Source organism: Rhodnius prolixus, unplaced genomic scaffold (assembly GCF_049639745.1).
Source record: "Rhodnius prolixus isolate KJV_2025 unplaced genomic scaffold, Rpr scaffold_9, whole genome shotgun sequence".
Lineage (NCBI taxonomy): Eukaryota > Metazoa > Arthropoda > Insecta > Hemiptera > Reduviidae > Rhodnius > Rhodnius prolixus.
The window spans coordinates 8691546-8710249 of NW_027411604.1; the positions used below are offsets into that span (position 1 = coordinate 8691546).

General features: G+C 28.7%; 1 protein-coding gene and 1 long non-coding RNA gene across 9 annotated transcripts in view; both read right to left on the bottom strand.

Annotated features, from left to right (window-relative positions):
- Positions 1-732: 732 nt before the first annotated feature.
- On the bottom strand, positions 733-5741 carry LOC141454319 (uncharacterized). 5 transcript variants are annotated; one of them, XR_012458623.1, is made up of 5 exons: positions 5417-5741; positions 3668-3810; positions 2595-2701; positions 1775-1877; positions 733-1008 (listed from the first exon to the last, which is right to left on the bottom strand). It is a non-coding gene; the product is annotated as an uncharacterized lncRNA (long non-coding RNA). The 5 variants fall into 5 exon arrangements; XR_012458622.1 differs by lacking the exon at positions 5417-5741 and adding an exon at positions 3898-4592; XR_012458620.1 differs by lacking the exon at positions 5417-5741 and adding an exon at positions 3884-4591.
- A 553-nt stretch (positions 5742-6294) lies between these two features.
- Positions 6295-18704, bottom strand: part of LOC141454700 (uncharacterized) — a 211009-nt gene continuing 198599 nt past the window's right edge. Inside the window, exons 7-18 of one of the 4 annotated variants that reach the window (XM_074129215.1) lie at positions 17054-17292; positions 16184-16313; positions 14503-14649; positions 14287-14409; positions 13967-14199; positions 12610-12837; positions 12396-12507; positions 11413-11545; positions 11080-11154; positions 9201-9288; positions 8169-8246; positions 6295-7579 (exon numbers count right to left, since the gene is read on the bottom strand). In XM_074129215.1, coding sequence (XP_073985316.1) covers positions 7541-7579; positions 8169-8246; positions 9201-9288; positions 11080-11154; positions 11413-11545; positions 12396-12507; positions 12610-12837; positions 13967-14199; positions 14287-14409; positions 14503-14649; positions 16184-16313; positions 17054-17292 — 1625 coding nt within the window. In that variant the 3' untranslated portion in view covers positions 6295-7540. The remainder of the gene's footprint in view (positions 7580-8168; positions 8247-9200; positions 9289-11079; positions 11155-11412; positions 11546-12395; positions 12508-12609; positions 12838-13966; positions 14200-14286; positions 14410-14502; positions 14650-16183; positions 16314-17053; positions 17293-18704) is intronic. The other 3 variants (XM_074129216.1, XM_074129217.1, XM_074129218.1) reach the window with 3 other exon arrangements.

The window sequence follows — 18704 nt, forward strand, 5'->3', positions numbered from 1 at the left end:
GTATGCATTATACCTATTTTTCATATTTAATGTTTAGAAGATTTATTAAATAATAAATAGTAGGCAATTGCCTACTATTAAAAACCCAATTTTTGACTAAATAGACGTATGTATGCATTATACCTATTTTTCATATTTAATGTTTAGAAGATTTATTAAATAATTCTTTCAGAAGAACTTACATGTTGTTGAATGTTAGTGATTTTTAGACGAGGCTGACATATGTTATCATACCTTTTTCGTCGTATTTGATTGGAATATTTTTATATTATAATTCTTATTTTTGACTAGACAGGCATATGTCATCATCATACCTTCATATTTGGTAAAGTAAGACGAGAGTAGATATGTTAGGTGACGAGCGGCAGAGCGATCTACTCCCATCAAACACTCAAGTCGTACTGAAGAGAAATCTTAACAGTTGTATATACACCGTTTTAGTGCTACCTAGTGGCAAATATGTAAACTAAAATATCTTTATAAACTTGTCAAGTCCAGTAAGTGCTGCAACCTTGTGGCCATTTTTAGAACTAATTTTTCCTTTTTTTAAAAAGGTTTTTCAACCTTTTTTAGTTTTGTTTTTATTCCTTCCACTATCGCAGCTATTTCAAACTTTTTTCAGGTTTTCCTTTTTATTCTTTTTTTTTTTTTTTTCAATTAAACGCTTTTTAAATAAATCTGTGCAAACATGATAATAAAACAATGTTTTTTTTTTAGATGAAAAGGAGAATATTATAAGATTCTTTTTTATTAATTTATAATTTTTTTTTTATACAGCAAACAAATTAAACATTTTATTAAAAAGAAGTACATGCAATTTGAAGTAAAAATTCTAACGTTACATGGTGAAATTAACGTGCACATTACGTGTAGTAACTACATAATACTTGTTTTATTAGTTGATTCTTCACATAAATTTCCTAGGATAGATGATTTACGTCTATTTCACATGGGCTTCTATTGATGAACAGTTTTGCAGGCAGTACTCCAGTATCAGAGGTATTTAATCTGAAAATCAACATCATGTACAATCAACAATATTTATGTACAAAAAATAATTAGTTTTTACTGAGTTTAGCTTGAATTAAGAACCTAGAAAAAAAAAGAAACTGATTATGTATTCATAAAAATTAAATAAATGTGAATAAATGAAAGTTTAAATCATTTTTTTAAAGAACCTAACCCTTTCTATCAAAGAAAATGAAATATATTTTCTGACGATATAAAATGTTTATCAACGCGGGTGAAGAACATTTAAAAAATAAAGCAAATTATTACTGTTGCTAGATGATAAAGAGAATGTTCGGACAAAACCGAATAATCTTTTTAACCCACTGTCTTTAGGTCGTTAGGAGGTTATTTTATGTTTATTTTAATAGTGTCAAAGTACATGTCCATGCTACCTAGCGGCAAACACTGCAACTAGTTTCTATGTAATTACATATTTCTAGTTTAAGCTATTGCCGCTAGATAGCATTGGCATGACCTTAATACCTCTTTATTAATATTTTTTTCATTCCTGATTTTAAAGTAAGAACAGAATGTATAGTATTTCTAATAAGGTTGCCCAATATCTTTAATCTAATTATAAGGACTTCAATTTCTGATTTATTCTTTGATTTAAATACAGCAAATACAAAGAAGCTACAGAATTCACAATACATTAAACATTGTATTTTTCAATCGAATTAAAATCTTTCTAGGGAAAGATTTAATTCATCTGATAAAAAGTATCATCTATTCCAGGTAATGTACAAATAAAAGTAAAGCTTACCTGAAAAAAAAACCAATAAGATAGTTTGGTTTGATTTCCCTGGAATGATGAAACGGATTGCGAAACACCTCAACTTTTGTGGATGCTGGATTTAAAGGATGGCCTTAAGAAAGACGAACGAAGATATTATTAACAATAATAAAAATTAAATTCAAATTCACTAAATTATTAATACCTATTCAATCCTAAGTTAATAACAATATTCAATATTGTAAAATTATTAATTATATAGTTTGCATTGTAGCAACAATGCCTCAACGAATAAACGAATTAAACTTGACCAAGAACTGAAATAATTTCTCCTTGAAAAGTAAGTCTTTTCAAACAATTAAACCATTTCTCATTCAATAACTTATTAAACATGGGTTATAATAGCGGAAGACAACACGCCCTATCTGCCTATTTGAGATACTTGACTTAATTGTTGCAAAAAGTTCAGTTTTGAAGAAGTAAAAAGACCAATCACTTTATTAAAACTGTACGGTAGGGCAGTTGTATAATTAAAATTCTGAATGTGCAATCTGTACAACACTAATGTTTATGACTTAATAATTCACTTCAGTACACCAATTTGATCACTAAAAAGCCCTAAGATGATAAAGAATTATTAAAAGTGTAAGCACATCCACTTTTTTTAAAAAAACGTACACAAATGTAAGTTCATGTACCTACTGGATAGTTTGAATTTAGGCAAATCATTACTCTTACTAGGTATCTAATCTATTACTGTGTACTTAATTATTTATCTTTAGATTTAGATAATACGACATAATATCTTAACTGAGAAACAACATGCTGTAAGCTGAAAACATGTACTTACTGTTGCTGTAGGAGTTGGAATGTGTTACACTGGATAAGATGTCATCTACCCAGCCATTTGTTTGAATTGAACTAGTTCAGAGTTACCATTAGAATGTCGAAAGAACGCTGAGAACATAAATAAAAATTATTATTATTTTATTTATTGCTTTGAAGAACATTATGCCTTATAAGCAAGGAGTGTGTTGTAAAAGAAAATGAAAATAAATACAATATTCCAATTGACTCGTAAAATGAAAAACTAAATAAATAATAAACTTCTTATTATATAAACCATAAAAAGAAACAAAAGATGAAACATATAGTTTTGGATGAATACCAGCTATTACCTTGGTGAAATAATAATTTCGGAAGAAAAACAAATAGGGGCTCCCTTGTAGTAACAATACATTAACTTAAACAAGATTTTCTTTGATTTAAACATTTGATGGCATATAAGAATATAGTGTTCAATTGAATTTCATTTTCAATATTTAATAAGTTAACTAATTTGTCCCTATCGGCATTGTAATTTAAGATGTACTGCATTAAATATTTATCTCTGTGCAATGAAAATTTTGAACATTGAAAAATAAAATGGTAAAGATTATCTTTTGAATTTAGTGAGCACAATGAACAAATATCCTCCGGATTAAATTGATGTTTCTCATTTTTAATTATAATTCTGCAAAATTTTTGACCCATTAAACGCAAAATATAAAAATTATATAAACTATTATTTATACATTGCAATTTATTCATTCTAATATTCTAAATATTTAGAGATTACTCTCCCCTTTAAATGAGAGAAATGTGAATATTTACGTGGAAGTTCATAATTCCCAAATACATAATCGTAATTAGCAATTTACTTTTACAGTAATAAAGACGACCAAAAATTATTAATTTATTACGAACTAAATCTACTTATGGCCGTTGAAACTTTTTGATGAATCAAAATATTGAACACTATTGAAAATTACATGCGTACACTTAAACTGTAACTACTATTAACAGTCTTTCAATTTCTTGAACACTTCTAATCACACCAACTCGTAATTAAAAATAAAAGTATACACAAAAAATGTTGCTTACCTGAAAGAAGTCTTTAACGCAGTAACGATGAACAATACCAGTTTTTTTAGTTGTCGCTTAATGCGAATTGATCATACCATCAGTTTTCTACGGCATGTAAAGTTCTCACTGACCTGGTTACAGCAACATCAACCGAAAACTGCCTATCATACATAAAAAAAAGCATAAAAAATTATAAAGTTGATTGAATTTTACAAGGAAATGTTTTAAGAGAACCTTTTTTTAAATACTTTCGATATAAAATGTTTATCAACGTGAGTGAAGAACATTTAGTAAATAAAATAATTATTACTATTTCAACTGGATTAAGATGAAGGATATTTCAACCAAACAGAATATCCTTCACACCTCGGACAGTTTGATGTTTGGATGGGAGGTTATTCAATGTTCATTTTATTGGTCAAAACTTTCGACTCAAAAGTACACGCTCATGCTATCTAGCGACAATCAATAGAACTAGCTTTTAATTACTTATCCATCTAGTTTAAGCAGTTGCCGCTGGATAGCATTGGCGTACCCTTAATTCCTCATTTTTTTTATATTTCTAATTTTTAAGGAAGAATGGAATAGAATTTTTAATAATTAATTAAGGTGGACAATTTTCTTAAATTTTAATTTAAAGACTTTAGTTTCACATTAATTTTTCATTTAAATAGAGCTAAATATCAAAATAATACATTAATAAGAATCTAAGTACGTATAACAAACCAATCTAATGAAATTATTTGAATAACTTTGGGATATCATATTGGTACTACAAGAGAGTAAAATTAAATAAGGTTCCTCTTTATTAAATCTATATCTGTTGAATATAGACCACTCAGTTATACTGTAATGTAATATAAGTAGTCAATTTCATGTCCAGGTCTAACTCGTTCTACAAGCGAATTAAGCTTATCATACTCATCTGGGTAGTGAATTCGACTTCACAGAATCACCTGGATAGCTCTACACGTCTACTTTCTGACTGAGCAGGCTGAGTATGGGAGGTTATGTGGTGTTACCCAAAATAATAACGAATTGCCAAACATTTGTAAAAATTATGAATTAAAATAATTGAAATCTAGTACTCGTTCAAAGGTTCTTTATGTTCAATGTTTTTTTTTTTATTATTATTATTCTCTGTGAGTAATATTTTAGAACTGAGAAGTTGGAAATATATTATATGCGGGAAGGGGCGCGAAAATTCAAATTTGAAATACAGACGTTCTTGCACTCTCACTGAAATAATTATTGTTATATATAAAATATGGAAGAATATGTGATTCAAATCATTTCAAAAATGCGTGAATGAATAATATCTTTATCTTTTCTCCTAATTACACTGGAAGGTACCAGCTTTGGTATTTCATAGTAATTATTAAGTGCAAAGCTAGAAGTACATGTTTGGTCGATATATTTTAAAAAACCTGTTGTAAAAGCGATTAGAAAAGGTGGCCAAAACACATAATTTCCCTGGAATACTCATGTTTCCGTAAGGCAGTTAATATTATGGACAATGCAAGATGGTGTACGCTAGGTCAATCTATTTTAAGAAACAAGAAAGAAAAACTATTGGAAAAACAGGATCTTTTCATGTAACTTTATAGGAATGATGCTGGACTTGTATTTACTAGTTTTAACACTAAAGCCATAGCCAGATGTACTTATTGGGTCAATCTACTTTGAAACACAAGAAATAAAAACCATTAGAAATAAAAGAAATTGTTTTCTAATTTCACTGGAAGACTGCTTTATTAAACTCAGTACCTTCATTCTACCAAAATGAGAGCCATTAATTGAAGAAAGTGCTTGGAGAATTGGGAAAAACTTTTAATATCTTCTCTCTAACTTTCTCTTCTATTCCCCAAGTCTCTCTCCAAAAATTCTTTGGTTGACTCCGTTTCCACATCTCAATATGTTGAGGATTATCGCAATCCGGTCTTTAGAATAAGTTCTGATGAAGTATCGCTGATGCAATTGATTGGTTAGAGGATGCCCTCTGAATAGGATGAATAGGATTTTTGCCATTGAAATCTGTAAAACAAATAGCCATAATAGACATTCACTGGAGAAGTAACAAGTAATACTTTTAACTTGCTAAGTGTTACCAGTACACGCAAAACACCGACAAATGAGGAATAAAACACACTTTCTCTATCCGCATTGAGTAACCAAGTCCGTTCAAAAAGATGAGAAAGAAGGACATTAAAGTAGTATTCGTCTACTTTTATAAGTGGCAAGTCAATCCAAAGTCGGTTCAATGTAAAATAAAGTGAGATTTACTGTAATGTATGCATAAGTTTGAAACATCTCTCGCAAATTAACTGAGCAATGTAGCCTTACGTGGAATCTTTCTAGCCCTGGAACGTAAAATTCCATTAGGTTTTACATTTTTATATTTCAGTAGTACATGTTTTTACATTTTCATAATAAAATTATAATTTAATTTAGATAATTAATTTATGAGAAAAGTTTTTGCGTACTTTTCTATTTGATTGGTGTTTTTAACTTTTTTTTGCCCATTTGATGATTTGAATACGAGTATATTAAAATTTTGTAAAACTAATTGCGATTTAGTGACTAAAGCATGATTTTTTTTACCAAATTGGTCAATTAATTTCAATAAAGGACAAAAAAAAAGAAGATATTTGTTAGAACATATATTTGTTGTATGAAAGAAATTTATACTTACACTTGTATATATTTCTTTAATTTAATTACATTAAAAATTTGCAAAAGTAGTTAACAAATTATTATTATTACAATTATAATTGTTTAATACACTGCAGGTAAAACATTATACATAAAAACATCTTAAAGAACTAAATAATCATAATTATGTATATTTTTTTACATAACTCTTCTAAATAACAAAAATACTTGCAGTTTTTTCTTCGCAATTAATTAATTTTTACCTATTTATTTTCCTGTCAAATCTCACAACTCGAAAAGTAAATACTTAAAACATGACACTCCATATTTTCTTTTTTGGCACTACTTAATTTCTAAAACAATATAATTCTTTCTTTTTTATTATTTTATTTATTATCATTGTTTCTTAAATTTATTTTTTTGCATTTCTCTTTTACGTCATACAAAAAAGAAAAATCCATCAGTACAAAATTATTTATATTTATTTACAAACCTCCTACTCACAGATGCACACATTAATATAAGAACTCTCTCACATTTAGCACCCTAAAAACATAAATTATTTAAAAAAAAAAAAAATCCGACCATTTAAGACGTTTATCTTAAAAATTTTTACAAAATGTTAATAACTGAATGTTTTTTTTAATAATAAAAATATGAAATGTTCATTATTTTATTTATTTATTTTTTAAATCATTTTCTGCTTCCATTTATAATAATTATTTTTTACTAGCAATATACAGAAAAACTTAATATAAATTAATTTTTTAAATTACAAATATTTACAAAATTTAAGAAGGTACAAATAGTCTTTAACATGAGCTACTATTTACTTTAAAAAAGATGATCTTGGAGAAGAAACCAAATTTCATAATCTATTCGTATCAGAAATAGCAATGAACAAAAGTAAAAAAATAGATTTTGGTACAAAATTATAAAAATAATATAGAGGTATTATGATAAAAAAATAAAATAAAAATCTCACAGGGAAGATATTAATAAGAATCTGTTAAATAAATTAGACTACAGTCATATTTACCTGACGAACACTAAACTATTTCTGATTATATAATAAAACATAACAATTAGAAAGTAAAATTAACTGTCCTAGCGTTAAGAACACTTTCTTACTTGATAACAATATTCTGTTCGGGAATAGTACTCCCTTATTGTTGCGTTGACGAATTCGAAACTCGTATCTTCTCTCAATCATTTATATTATCTATATTTGTCGTATCTTCATAATGAATCAAAGTTGGATATATCACTACCAGTACCCTGTAAAACACAATATCTTTTATTATTAGAAAAAATATGTGATAAAAATATTAGTTACATTTTTGGCAATCTACTTTCCTTTAATTATTTTTCTTTTTTTTAAAGTTAATTAGTAAATAATGATACCAGACATATATATTTTTTTAATAAGTAAAAATTCGGCTCTACACAAATCTTTCTATTTATATTTAGACAATTCATCATACTTTTTATAAAATAATTTTTATGTTTCATTATTTACGAAACATAAAAAAAAACTTCGTTATTATTACTATAAGCTATTATTATTGTTTATTAAGTGAACACGAAGTTGTTTTTAAATACTTGTTTTCTTATTTAAATTGACACCAACATGTTACATCTATCAATGATTGGTGGTACCAATTATGATTGTAAACTACATAAATGTATCATGCCATAAATTCTTATATCACATACATTATATCATATAACATGTAACCTGAATTCGAAAAATAAAACATAGAAATGAGACTATTATCTAAATAACCTTTAGACTGATAGCATCATTATTTTCAAAAATGAAATTATTAATTCTAATTAACAAAATAAACTTTTTTTTATTACCTACCCTATCGGGTTTAAATAATTGTGATTGAGACATCACAAATGTTGAACCTATGTCCCGTTCAACCATTGTATGGCCATCCTATTAATGAAAATAATAGTAATTACTATAATCTTTATCATTAAGTAATGTTACTTTTGAATATTTACAATAAAGAGATATAACTTCTTTTAATCAAGAAAATTCAGCCTAAAATATTTTGGAATAACAGATCCCTATTTCCAAAAGTATAATATTAAGCTGGAGATGTGTTAACATTGTTCTAAGGTACTAACTGCTTCCTACTACCTGAAGGTCTTCTTCTTGCTTCTCGAGACAATGAGGCTCATGATTCTCACTTTTTCTTTTGTGAAATTCTGAATTTTCTGTTAATCGATTATCTATCTCTAAATAAATTACATTTTATATACAAACTATGTTAATTTTATGAATAAGGAATATAAATTATTGTTCTAATTAACCATTTATAAAAACACTTTCTACTCTAAAACATAATTTTAACAAAATAGTGTGTGTGTATGCCCAGCAGCGAAAACTATGGAATTTATAATTTTACTGAAATACGTTCTCATATTTGAATTCTCTTTTTGATTGTGAAGACAAGGCTGAAAATTCAAATTAAAAAAACAGAAATGTGCTGTTTAAGAAAGGTTAGAGACAAAGTAAGAAATACCAGAGTAAAAATAGAGCTAGTTGAGATAAAACAACGTTTTCGAGAATCGGTCACCACGTTGCCAATGGAGAACGAAAGGTTGGCTGAATTGGGCTATAAATTACAGATGAGATGCAGAACGAAAGAAGATACTGGGACCAAACCAAACAAAGGATGGTTTGGATGCTCAAGGTTTAACTTGCAAAATATTCTGCTGTATTTTATAAATACTGGTCAAGACTCTGAACCAGCGAAAGACGTTCCATTAAAACGGCCTCAATAAACTACAAAGAACAGGAACACACAATTACTAACAATCTCAGATATCTGTAAGTTTGGTCCGATCAATTAAGTAAGTATTAATAAAAAATAATAAATAATACCTCATTATTTTTATCATAATTACTTCTAAGACTTTTCGTAGGCGGGTGAATGGTTGTCTCATCGTAAGACCTTGCTTCTGATACAGTCCTGCAATTGATAATTAAAATATATAATAAATACATTTTGCTATTTTTATGTAAATATGTAAACCAAAAATGGAGGCAGTGAAAATCACTGTAACAGTCAAAGAAAACAATCTTATTCATTACATTTTAAAACAAAGATGCATTTCATTTATTCTGAATATAATGGTCTAATAGAAACAAAATGGAATGATAATATAATCTTAAAAAATAAATAAAAAGTAACGAGTAAGCTAACAGTATCATTTGTACAAATGTTCATTTTGTGCGTGAATTTTCTTTGGTTCCAGCCTATTTAATACAAGAAAAACAAAAAAGTCGGAGTCAAGAATATTATAAAAAAGTAAGTTGGTACATATACAATAAATTATTAAATGAAGAAACTACATTCGTAAGCAAAACTGAAGATCAGGAACCTTAGTTATTTGCTTCTGTTATAATACGCATCTTGTAAAGCATGTTTTCTTTTCAAGTAGGGTTTCACATAACAACCATTCTGTGTACCTTCCTTTATTTGCTAATTAAAGGAAACTGTATCACAATTAGTTCTGTTTTGCCAGTGACGTATCGTTAAAGTTTTAAATTTCCAACTTACCATAGTAACTATCATTAGATTTATATAAGAGCTTTCGTTGGGACTGATTTCAAGAAAATACTAAAACAGAGGATACCACTACATAATGTCTACCACCCAAAAATGTACTAAAGAAAATGAAATTGGGTAAAAGTGCAGTTTAAAATTTAAGAAGAGCAAATAAACAGATAAATAAACAAAATTTAAAAAAATCAAGATACATAAAGAAAATATTACTTTAGCACAGAGATTAAATAAAAATTGAGAAACTAAGTTTGTATTGTTCATTTGAGACAATGATCTCGCGTTCCGTTAAATTTGACAGTGTAGGAGTTGCACTAAATAGAAAAGAAAAATATCTTGCATTTGGTTTTTACAACAATATTCTTGCTTCTATTTTAGCGTATTAATTACATATTTCGGGTATAAATGTATTTAGTTTAGTTGTAAGAGGTTATTTCACGGAGTTTACGATTAAATAAACCCAGTTATAATAACGATCATTGCAGCTGCTTAAGTTGCCAACAAACAATCGAATGTTATTGGGAAAAGACACTAAAAAGTAATTTTTATTAACTAATATGTTATAATTATCATTGAAATTTATTAAAATATGCACTTATAATTGTTAATTAAGTAAAAACTGATCGCTGCTTAAATTAAATTAATTTTAATACTGGGTCTCTAATATTAGGCCAGGTCGCAATGAGTCTCTACTTTGTGATATTAGAGCTTTGGTCCAAAAAAAGTGAGTAAAAACAACGATGGGAATCAGTGGCGGAGCAAACAATAATTATCGGATAGATGCAACGATTTATGTGACATGTGTGCCACTCATCTCTTTATCGGCTGATAATTATTGGTTTTTGCAATCAAATTTGTAGACTACAATTAAAAAAACAAAATGTTGCACTTCTCCCACTCATCCATATTGACCTAGCTTGTAAAGTATTTGTTTATATTTTCATTTAAATTTTTTAAACTAATAAAAGTCCTGACAGATAGAAAGAAAATAAGTAATTCTTAAAAATGTGAATAAACACAAAGAAAAACTGTTCAACTAAATAAAGAAGAAAAGACATATAATTTTATAGAAAATAATAAAGGAGATAACCAATTGTATAGAATAAAGATCAGAATAAAACACATGCATGATGAAAAACACCCAATAAAAATATTAGAATAAATAAATGAAAATGGGTTAGAGGAGAATTGTCTTACAGTAAGTCACTTTTTGTCGCGTCTAGAAGTTCTGCTTCAAAAGTAGGTGGGGGTGGATTATCCACTATGACTGAACTGTAAATAATAATAGTATCATGTAAATAAAAAATACACATGCTTAGTATGAAAATGATAGATAGTATAACTACTTCATTATTTACAAATTGCCCACTGCACAAGATGTATGCTGCTGCTGTGCTGTTACGATACTTTGGTCACGCAAGTAATTTTTTTGTGCTTTAACCGGATATGTAATAGAATCTCTTAATTCTTATTTAGTTTAATATTAATAATTCTTATTAACTTAACTTCAATAACTATAGATTCTACTACCTGTCGGCTGTTCTAATCGTGCTGAAACCAGGCTGTCCTAAATCGGTATGTGGCTCTGTAATGAAACATTCATGGATTTCCTTCGAACGGCCAACTGTTGCAGATACTTCGAAACCAGCAGAAACTAATGCACCTACAAAATTATAAATAAAAAGATATCTCATTTTGTCAGCAATTATTTTAATAAAATAACAATTTTTGGTCGTAATAATTTGAATTCTTTATTTAAAAACCCCCAAAAATATCAGTTTAAAAAATGTATGGGAGATAATATTCACGCGTAAAATATAAAGAATGTTTTTTTGTTTGAATATTTTTGTGACAAGAACTCAAAATGCTTACAAATGCATCCATGATGAAGACAAGCTACTTCTGGAATTGTCAGTGTTAGCTAAGAAAACATAATTTAAAGACTACTGAATAGCACTCTTTTCATCAGCTAATTTCTTTTTTTGATTCCAAAATAACTGCATTACGAAAAATTTAATAAATTTCAATAAAATTTTAAAAACAGAATGAATTAATATTCATAACAAAATTCGTTAAAAATTAATTATCAGTGAGTCATTCAAATTCATTTTTGTACTCACAAAGAAACAATTTTGGAAAATCTTTACTCCCACAACATTTTTACATGAGTCACTCAGAAGCCAATGCGGTAAAGTTCAGAAAACAAAAATTGAGAATATTATTTTTTTTTAATAAACTCATTTTTAAAATTTTTGGTTTATTGATTTGATCAGAAAAGTATATAAAGTCTTTTTTCCAAGGGTAGGTCAGACATCTGACAGAATGACTTAATTTCAAAGTACTAAAACTTGCGTGTGGGCAAGGTTTATCTATTAGAATACAAGAAAAACTGCCAGATATAAAGGTAGCACGATTTTTTTGTTTTGTTATAGAACAGCTTTTATTACAGAGCAATTTATTCAGTAGTAAATTCTTTTGAAAGACTTGAATTTAAAATTAAGCGATTTCTATACCAGTTGATGGTTTCCTTAATGGAGGAGTTGACTGGGTTTTCTTGGGCATGATTGTAGACTCATGAGAGTGATTGGTGGAATTACTAGGTTTCCTACTGTTTCCTCTTGAACTCTGGTGAATTAAAACAAATGTACTTTATTGAATGAAAATAAAATTTACATTTGAATTCTTTTACAATAAGATAATTAATGAATAAAAAGCTAACAAACTTACCGGTTTCTCCGTAGTGAGGTACTTTAATAACTTCTGTTCGGGTCCAAAAGTGGACATTGTCATTAAACTAGAATTCGCCTGAGGAGGAACTGGTCTATATTTGGCACGAGGTATCATAACGGTTAAAGATCTATCTCTTTGTTCCATAGTACCATGATAACTCAGCGGAGGTGATGGAGCTTTGCTTTGTTTACGACATGGCTTAGGACGTTGTACATTGCTCACAGCCTGAAACATACAGGAATAATTGTTAAACAATTCAATTAGAGACAATAAACAACTTTATAAACAAGATCATTTTCTGGTTCTAAACCAAAAAATAAAGGATCTATTGCTATGGAAGTTGGGAACCATTAACGGCCTAGTATATGGTTTCTTAATATTATTGACTCCTTGTAGGAGTCCAGTTCTTAACGGTACTGCAGCCAGAGAATGAGAGAGTAAAATTAGTTTTATTGTGTTCATTTAGGTGGGATCAACTTTAAGAGATGGAATTTAAAAAATAAATAGATAAACGATGTGGGTAATAATGTAGATGATTTTCAAAAAATGAAATGTTCAAGAAATTTGAAAAATAGCTCTAACGGGATGACTGGATATAGAAAGGTGTTATGGGTAATAATCACCGATCTCTTAGCTAAATAATGAGGCTTATTACGCCATAGATATTGTTTGTAAAAATGAGTAAATGGAGCTTCTTAGTTTGTTAAAGAGTTAGAACTAAGAAACTAGGACGTTTAGAAAAAGTATTAAACTACAAATGCTACCCAACTCTTCAGAAGTTGGTTGTTTGGTTGGAAGTAAAGTGGGTTGTTGCCAAATAATGATGTCGTCTACAGTCTTTTTCTTGTTCTACACTTCAGGGATTAGGCAACATGCCCGTTCCGTCTTCACATTTTTTTTTTTATCTCCACCTTTTCAATGGACGTCCAATACTACCTGAACTTATCGGCCATTACAAGTACTCCTGTAGTTCGCATACGATTAAGGTGCTCTCTCTTCCTTCATCCATAAATTCGAATATTATACATATTCAATTCCTCTCGTATGTCTACATTCTGTACCTCTGCGGGTTCGGGGGTAGTATAGACCAATAGAGTCCACCGCTTGTCGTAGAAGGCGATTAAAGGAGTAATTGTCCGTTGGCCTAATCCTTACATCCTTTAAAATCTAAACTTTAACCTAGATCCTATCTTTTTCCTATTTTTCCTGGGATTTTAAGGATAGATGAAGCTCTTAGCCATGGTAAAGGCAGTTCATCTAGGGAGAGGATGAACCCGAAAAAAAGTATTCCAGCAAGCAACTCAACCTCTTCAAAATAAGAAAAATCCGGCTAGATTATCGTCTATTGTCTTACCTGTTTAATATAAGGAGGAGGCGTATGGTCCATAGATGCTTCACTAGATGTATCCATGCTGATCATAGCTCTTTTATCCTGTTGTGGGGGACCTCTAGGAAGCCGAAATCCGCTTGGACGAAGAGGTACTTTTCTTGCATGCCTTGGTTTGCCTCGCATACAAGACAATACCAGACACACAATTAACAGTACTATTAAACTAATTCCGACCAGCGATAATATTAATAACATCACTGGAACAAAAAAGTATTACCACTTTAGAAAGCGCATACAAGCTAATACAAAACCGTTCTTACCGTTATACTGACAGCTCTGCTCACCTTTAAGATTAATTTGACAATATTGACCTGCATACCACTGGAAGCATTCGCATAAATCTTCTTCGCCATTTCGCGAGTAACAGTTCCCATGGTAACTGCACCTTTGACATCCAATCATCTCAGCTATTTAAAAAAAAAAAAAATTATAAATTGTAAAAGATCATCTTCACTTGGTAAACTAAAAAAGATTAATCATGGGAAAACTAAGAATATTACCTGAACAAACTCTTCCTGGGTAAAGGTTGTTGTGAGACAGATCTGTAAATCCTTCTTTACAACTACAAGTATAGGTTCCTCTCAAATTAAAACATTGTGCGTTTTCGGAACAATCGTGGAATTTCGTGTCAGAACATTCATCAAAATCTGCAATAAGAAGTTGCTATTAGTTCAAGCACATTACAAAACAAAGAACTTCTTAAATGTTGCAGAAAAATTTAGATTACAGAAATCTTAAATGTTTCAAATCAATTTAATTCATCATAAATATCTTTAGCTGATTAAAACTGTATTTTTTAACACATTTTGATGATTACGAGAATCAGTGATAACATTTTCCTAAAATCAAAACTAACAGCAGTAGAATAAATAAACTAATTGATACACAGTGCTGGATTATTTATTTCATTTTATGCATCACACAGTAAGAGTTTACTTCCACATTCACTGAAGATGGAAGTAAATCCACAAGAAAGAACACACACTAAGGATGATGAAATAAATTATAAAAATCTTATCCTAATCCACTGATCCATACCTCACTGTAATAAAAATGCAATAAACATGATCCTATCTTTTGTACATTTCAAATGACTTCAGACTTTCAAATAGACTTTCCTGTGCTGTATGTTACTTGATTATGAGTCTGATTGGTGCTTAGATATTTTTTTCTATGGTACACCAAAGGAGAACTATAAAGGGTCTATTTTTTTGAGTTTATCGATTTCCAATTAACCAATTTAAACACAGTAATTGGGCTTAAATTCTTAATTAAAATTACTAGGAAATTCCTTTTTTTATACATAAAATTCCGAATCGATGAAAGCTTAATTGTGGTCATTAAAATTAATTCAAAGTAAAATCACTTTCAGTATTTTTTTTTTTTTTTGCCAATTGGTTTTCAAATTTCCCCAATTCATTGGTTATCTTCACAACGATTTCAATCTTTCTACTTGGCTTCCTTTAACGAGAGAATAAAATTATTACGAATTCATAATATGTTGACCACAATATTACCAATTATCCTTCACAGAGAAAGGCAACGGGGAACGAAATATAATAAAATGTGTAACATAAAGGAAAATAAATGAAAACTTTACTAAACATGCACCCACCCAAAATAAATTTTTCTGCAAAACACTACGATGTCTTGTAAGTATTTTAATTAAATATGAACATAGTTATCTGCTGCCACGGAAATCTATTACGAAAATTTACACTGATCTCTTTCAATATTCATTCATAGTATTTATTACAGATACCTACAATTTTTTCTGTGAAGACTACCTCAAACAACTGAACAGAATCTATGTTTACATGCACCTTAAACTAGAATTTTTAGTAAAAGTTACAGACGAAAGCTATTACATAAAATTATAATAATGTATTGATCATATCAGAGCAAACACTAAAGTTTCTAACATTTGGCCATGAATCGTTTGTGTTTTCTTTCCATTTTAGTGCTCATTTTATAAGGTTATTATAGGTCAGTGTTCATCTTATAAGGAACTGGTAAGAATACATTACTTACTACGCTATTTTTCTCAAAAACTATGGTTTCCTTAAATCAACGGACCTGACCATTAATTTAAAGAACTTTTACGAAATAGTCACGTAAAAAAAGCTGTTGTAAAATCAAAGCTTAAAGTCAAAAAGCTGTTTCAAACTTAATAAGAATTACCTTCTGCTTTTAAATACTGTAATTTCTCCTTTCTCGCATGCAATTCTGTACCTCCCATACTGAAGTTATTGTTGGTCAAATGTTTCTTGAACACTTCAACTAGTCTCGGTTCTTCAGTGTTTTCAGATAACTGGAACAAATTTCATTGAAAGGAATTGGTATTGACAGAATGCTAAAGACTCACAATATAGTATTCATGCAGAATAAAAAATCAAAAATTATTTAATTAATAAATATAATATTGTGCACAAATTTACTTTTGATAAGCACAGGTGATAACTGTTAGTAAATATATATTTACAAGCTGTTATCATCTGTGCTTGTTTTTATACCTTTTGTAAAGAATATGTACTCGTAACCTTTAATTGCAAATAAAACAAAGAGTATTTCTTAAAATTGTCTACTTTTCTTATTAAATTTCTCTTTGAAGAGAAGAAGTTATCTCAAAAATAAAAGAGAATATACTTATTTTACTTATTTCTCGTGAAATTGGTCAACAAGAAATACTCTTTGATGATGCAATTTTATTTAAACTTCATATAATATCACCACCTAAACGCTTATCACTTTTATTTCAAAGATTTTGCAGGAAAATTGAAGAATATGTACAGTACCAAGTGCGAAGAAAGTTATTTTACAGAGAAGATTTAGAGACAAACAAAATCTTAGCCTGTCACTTGTTTCTTACTATAATTAACAATAGACACACTTTGTTTTAAGAAAACTGACAAATTACGATTTGAAATATTCTTTATTTATTTGGTTTAATCTTACACCAGTCGTTTAGGTTTGAGATCAATCTCAAATTTAAGTTGGTTTTATTATTTATTAAGTTACTAATCTAGTTAATTATTATAAAATCATATTAACCTGAATGTAAAAATCTGCTACAATATCATCTCTCTCCTTGTGATTAAAACCAGTAACCTCAATACCATGGTAAATATCTCGCAGATCTGATTGCATTACCATACGATGTAAACCTTCTTTTGTTGCATCAATTAATGTTTGGTAGGTTTGAGAATTTACGTCCATTACATATTGGGAATAATTTATTTTCTCTTTACCAAGCCTTTCCAAAGGAACGTGCATACTGTATGTGTAGGTTGCTGTAATAAATGAACACATATTTATTATCAATTTATACGAAAAATCTTACAACGCTTAAACAGAATACAAAGATCTTTAGAGTTAGACTATTAATGAATGATAAAGGATATTGATGTATTCATGCAGAATATAAATTCAAAAATTATTTAATTAATAAATATAATATTGTGCAAATTTACTTTTGATAAGCACAGGTGATAACTGTTAGTAAATATATATTTACGAACTGTTATCATCTGTGCTTGTTTTCATTTCTTTTGCATAGGGTATATAACTGTTAATTGAAAATAAAATAAAAATATACCCACCTACATAAAAAACTGACTAAGTTAATTGTTTTTATTTCATACCCTGTTAACTAAATCCCTATTTTACAAAGTGTATAATTTGAATAGCTGATTTTATCATTGTGCACAATTTTTGTGAGATTAAATTCAAAGTGTACTATTTAAAACAAATTCCATTTGCTTACCGGAATTACATATATTTGTTCTGCACAAATATAACTTTCCAATATTAATTTTATCTACTTCATTTCTACGTTATTTATATTTTCATTAAGCAGTAACAGCAGAATATGTCTCTTAGAACTGTTTTTTTTGTGTCGTTTGCAAGAGCATTTTAAATAAAATAACAATTATTCAATTTATTTACCTTATATTGGAATTTATGGTTAATATAACATATTTTAAAAGATACAATCGTAAGAATGTGGTTAGGTCCGCGGCGCTGGATAATATTTTTTCGTAAGCTCTCTATATTGCTGATCGGTTTCGAAATTCCATTCATCATCAGAAATTGATCAATTGGTCTGGGGTAGAGAATTCGCCTGTTCATATAAAGATAAGTACCTTCCCACTCTACACTTGCTGACCGAATCAAGGAGCTCACTTGGCATACACATGTGTTATTTAAAATGTTAATTAATAGTGAAACACTTTTGTAAACATTGGAAAATAAAATTAATATGAATATAACTAATATGATTTTTTTTTGTTTTTGTTTTGCAAAGGAAATGTTTTTGAATAATAAAGTTACGAGTTAAATTTTACAAGAGGGGCAACTAAATCACCTAGTAATAATATAATAATTGTTAAATATTGATAAAAATTATATTGATTGCTGCTTTCACTCAATAATTAAATACGTAAATTAATAAAATTTAAAAAAAGGCACTTTAAATAATAGGTTACGACAACATACACATAAATTTGAACATTATATCGTTCATAATGTTTTTGGGAATGCTTTCAGTTTGTGTATTTCTATCCTTTCTAAAATGATAATACGTCTTCCCCTCCTTTATGTTTATAACAGTTTCATTCGTTATTGATACTGTCCGACGGTTTGGGATTGGGTAGTTTGCGTGAGTTGTTATTTGCACGAGCGGATGAGTTCTTTATATCCGTCT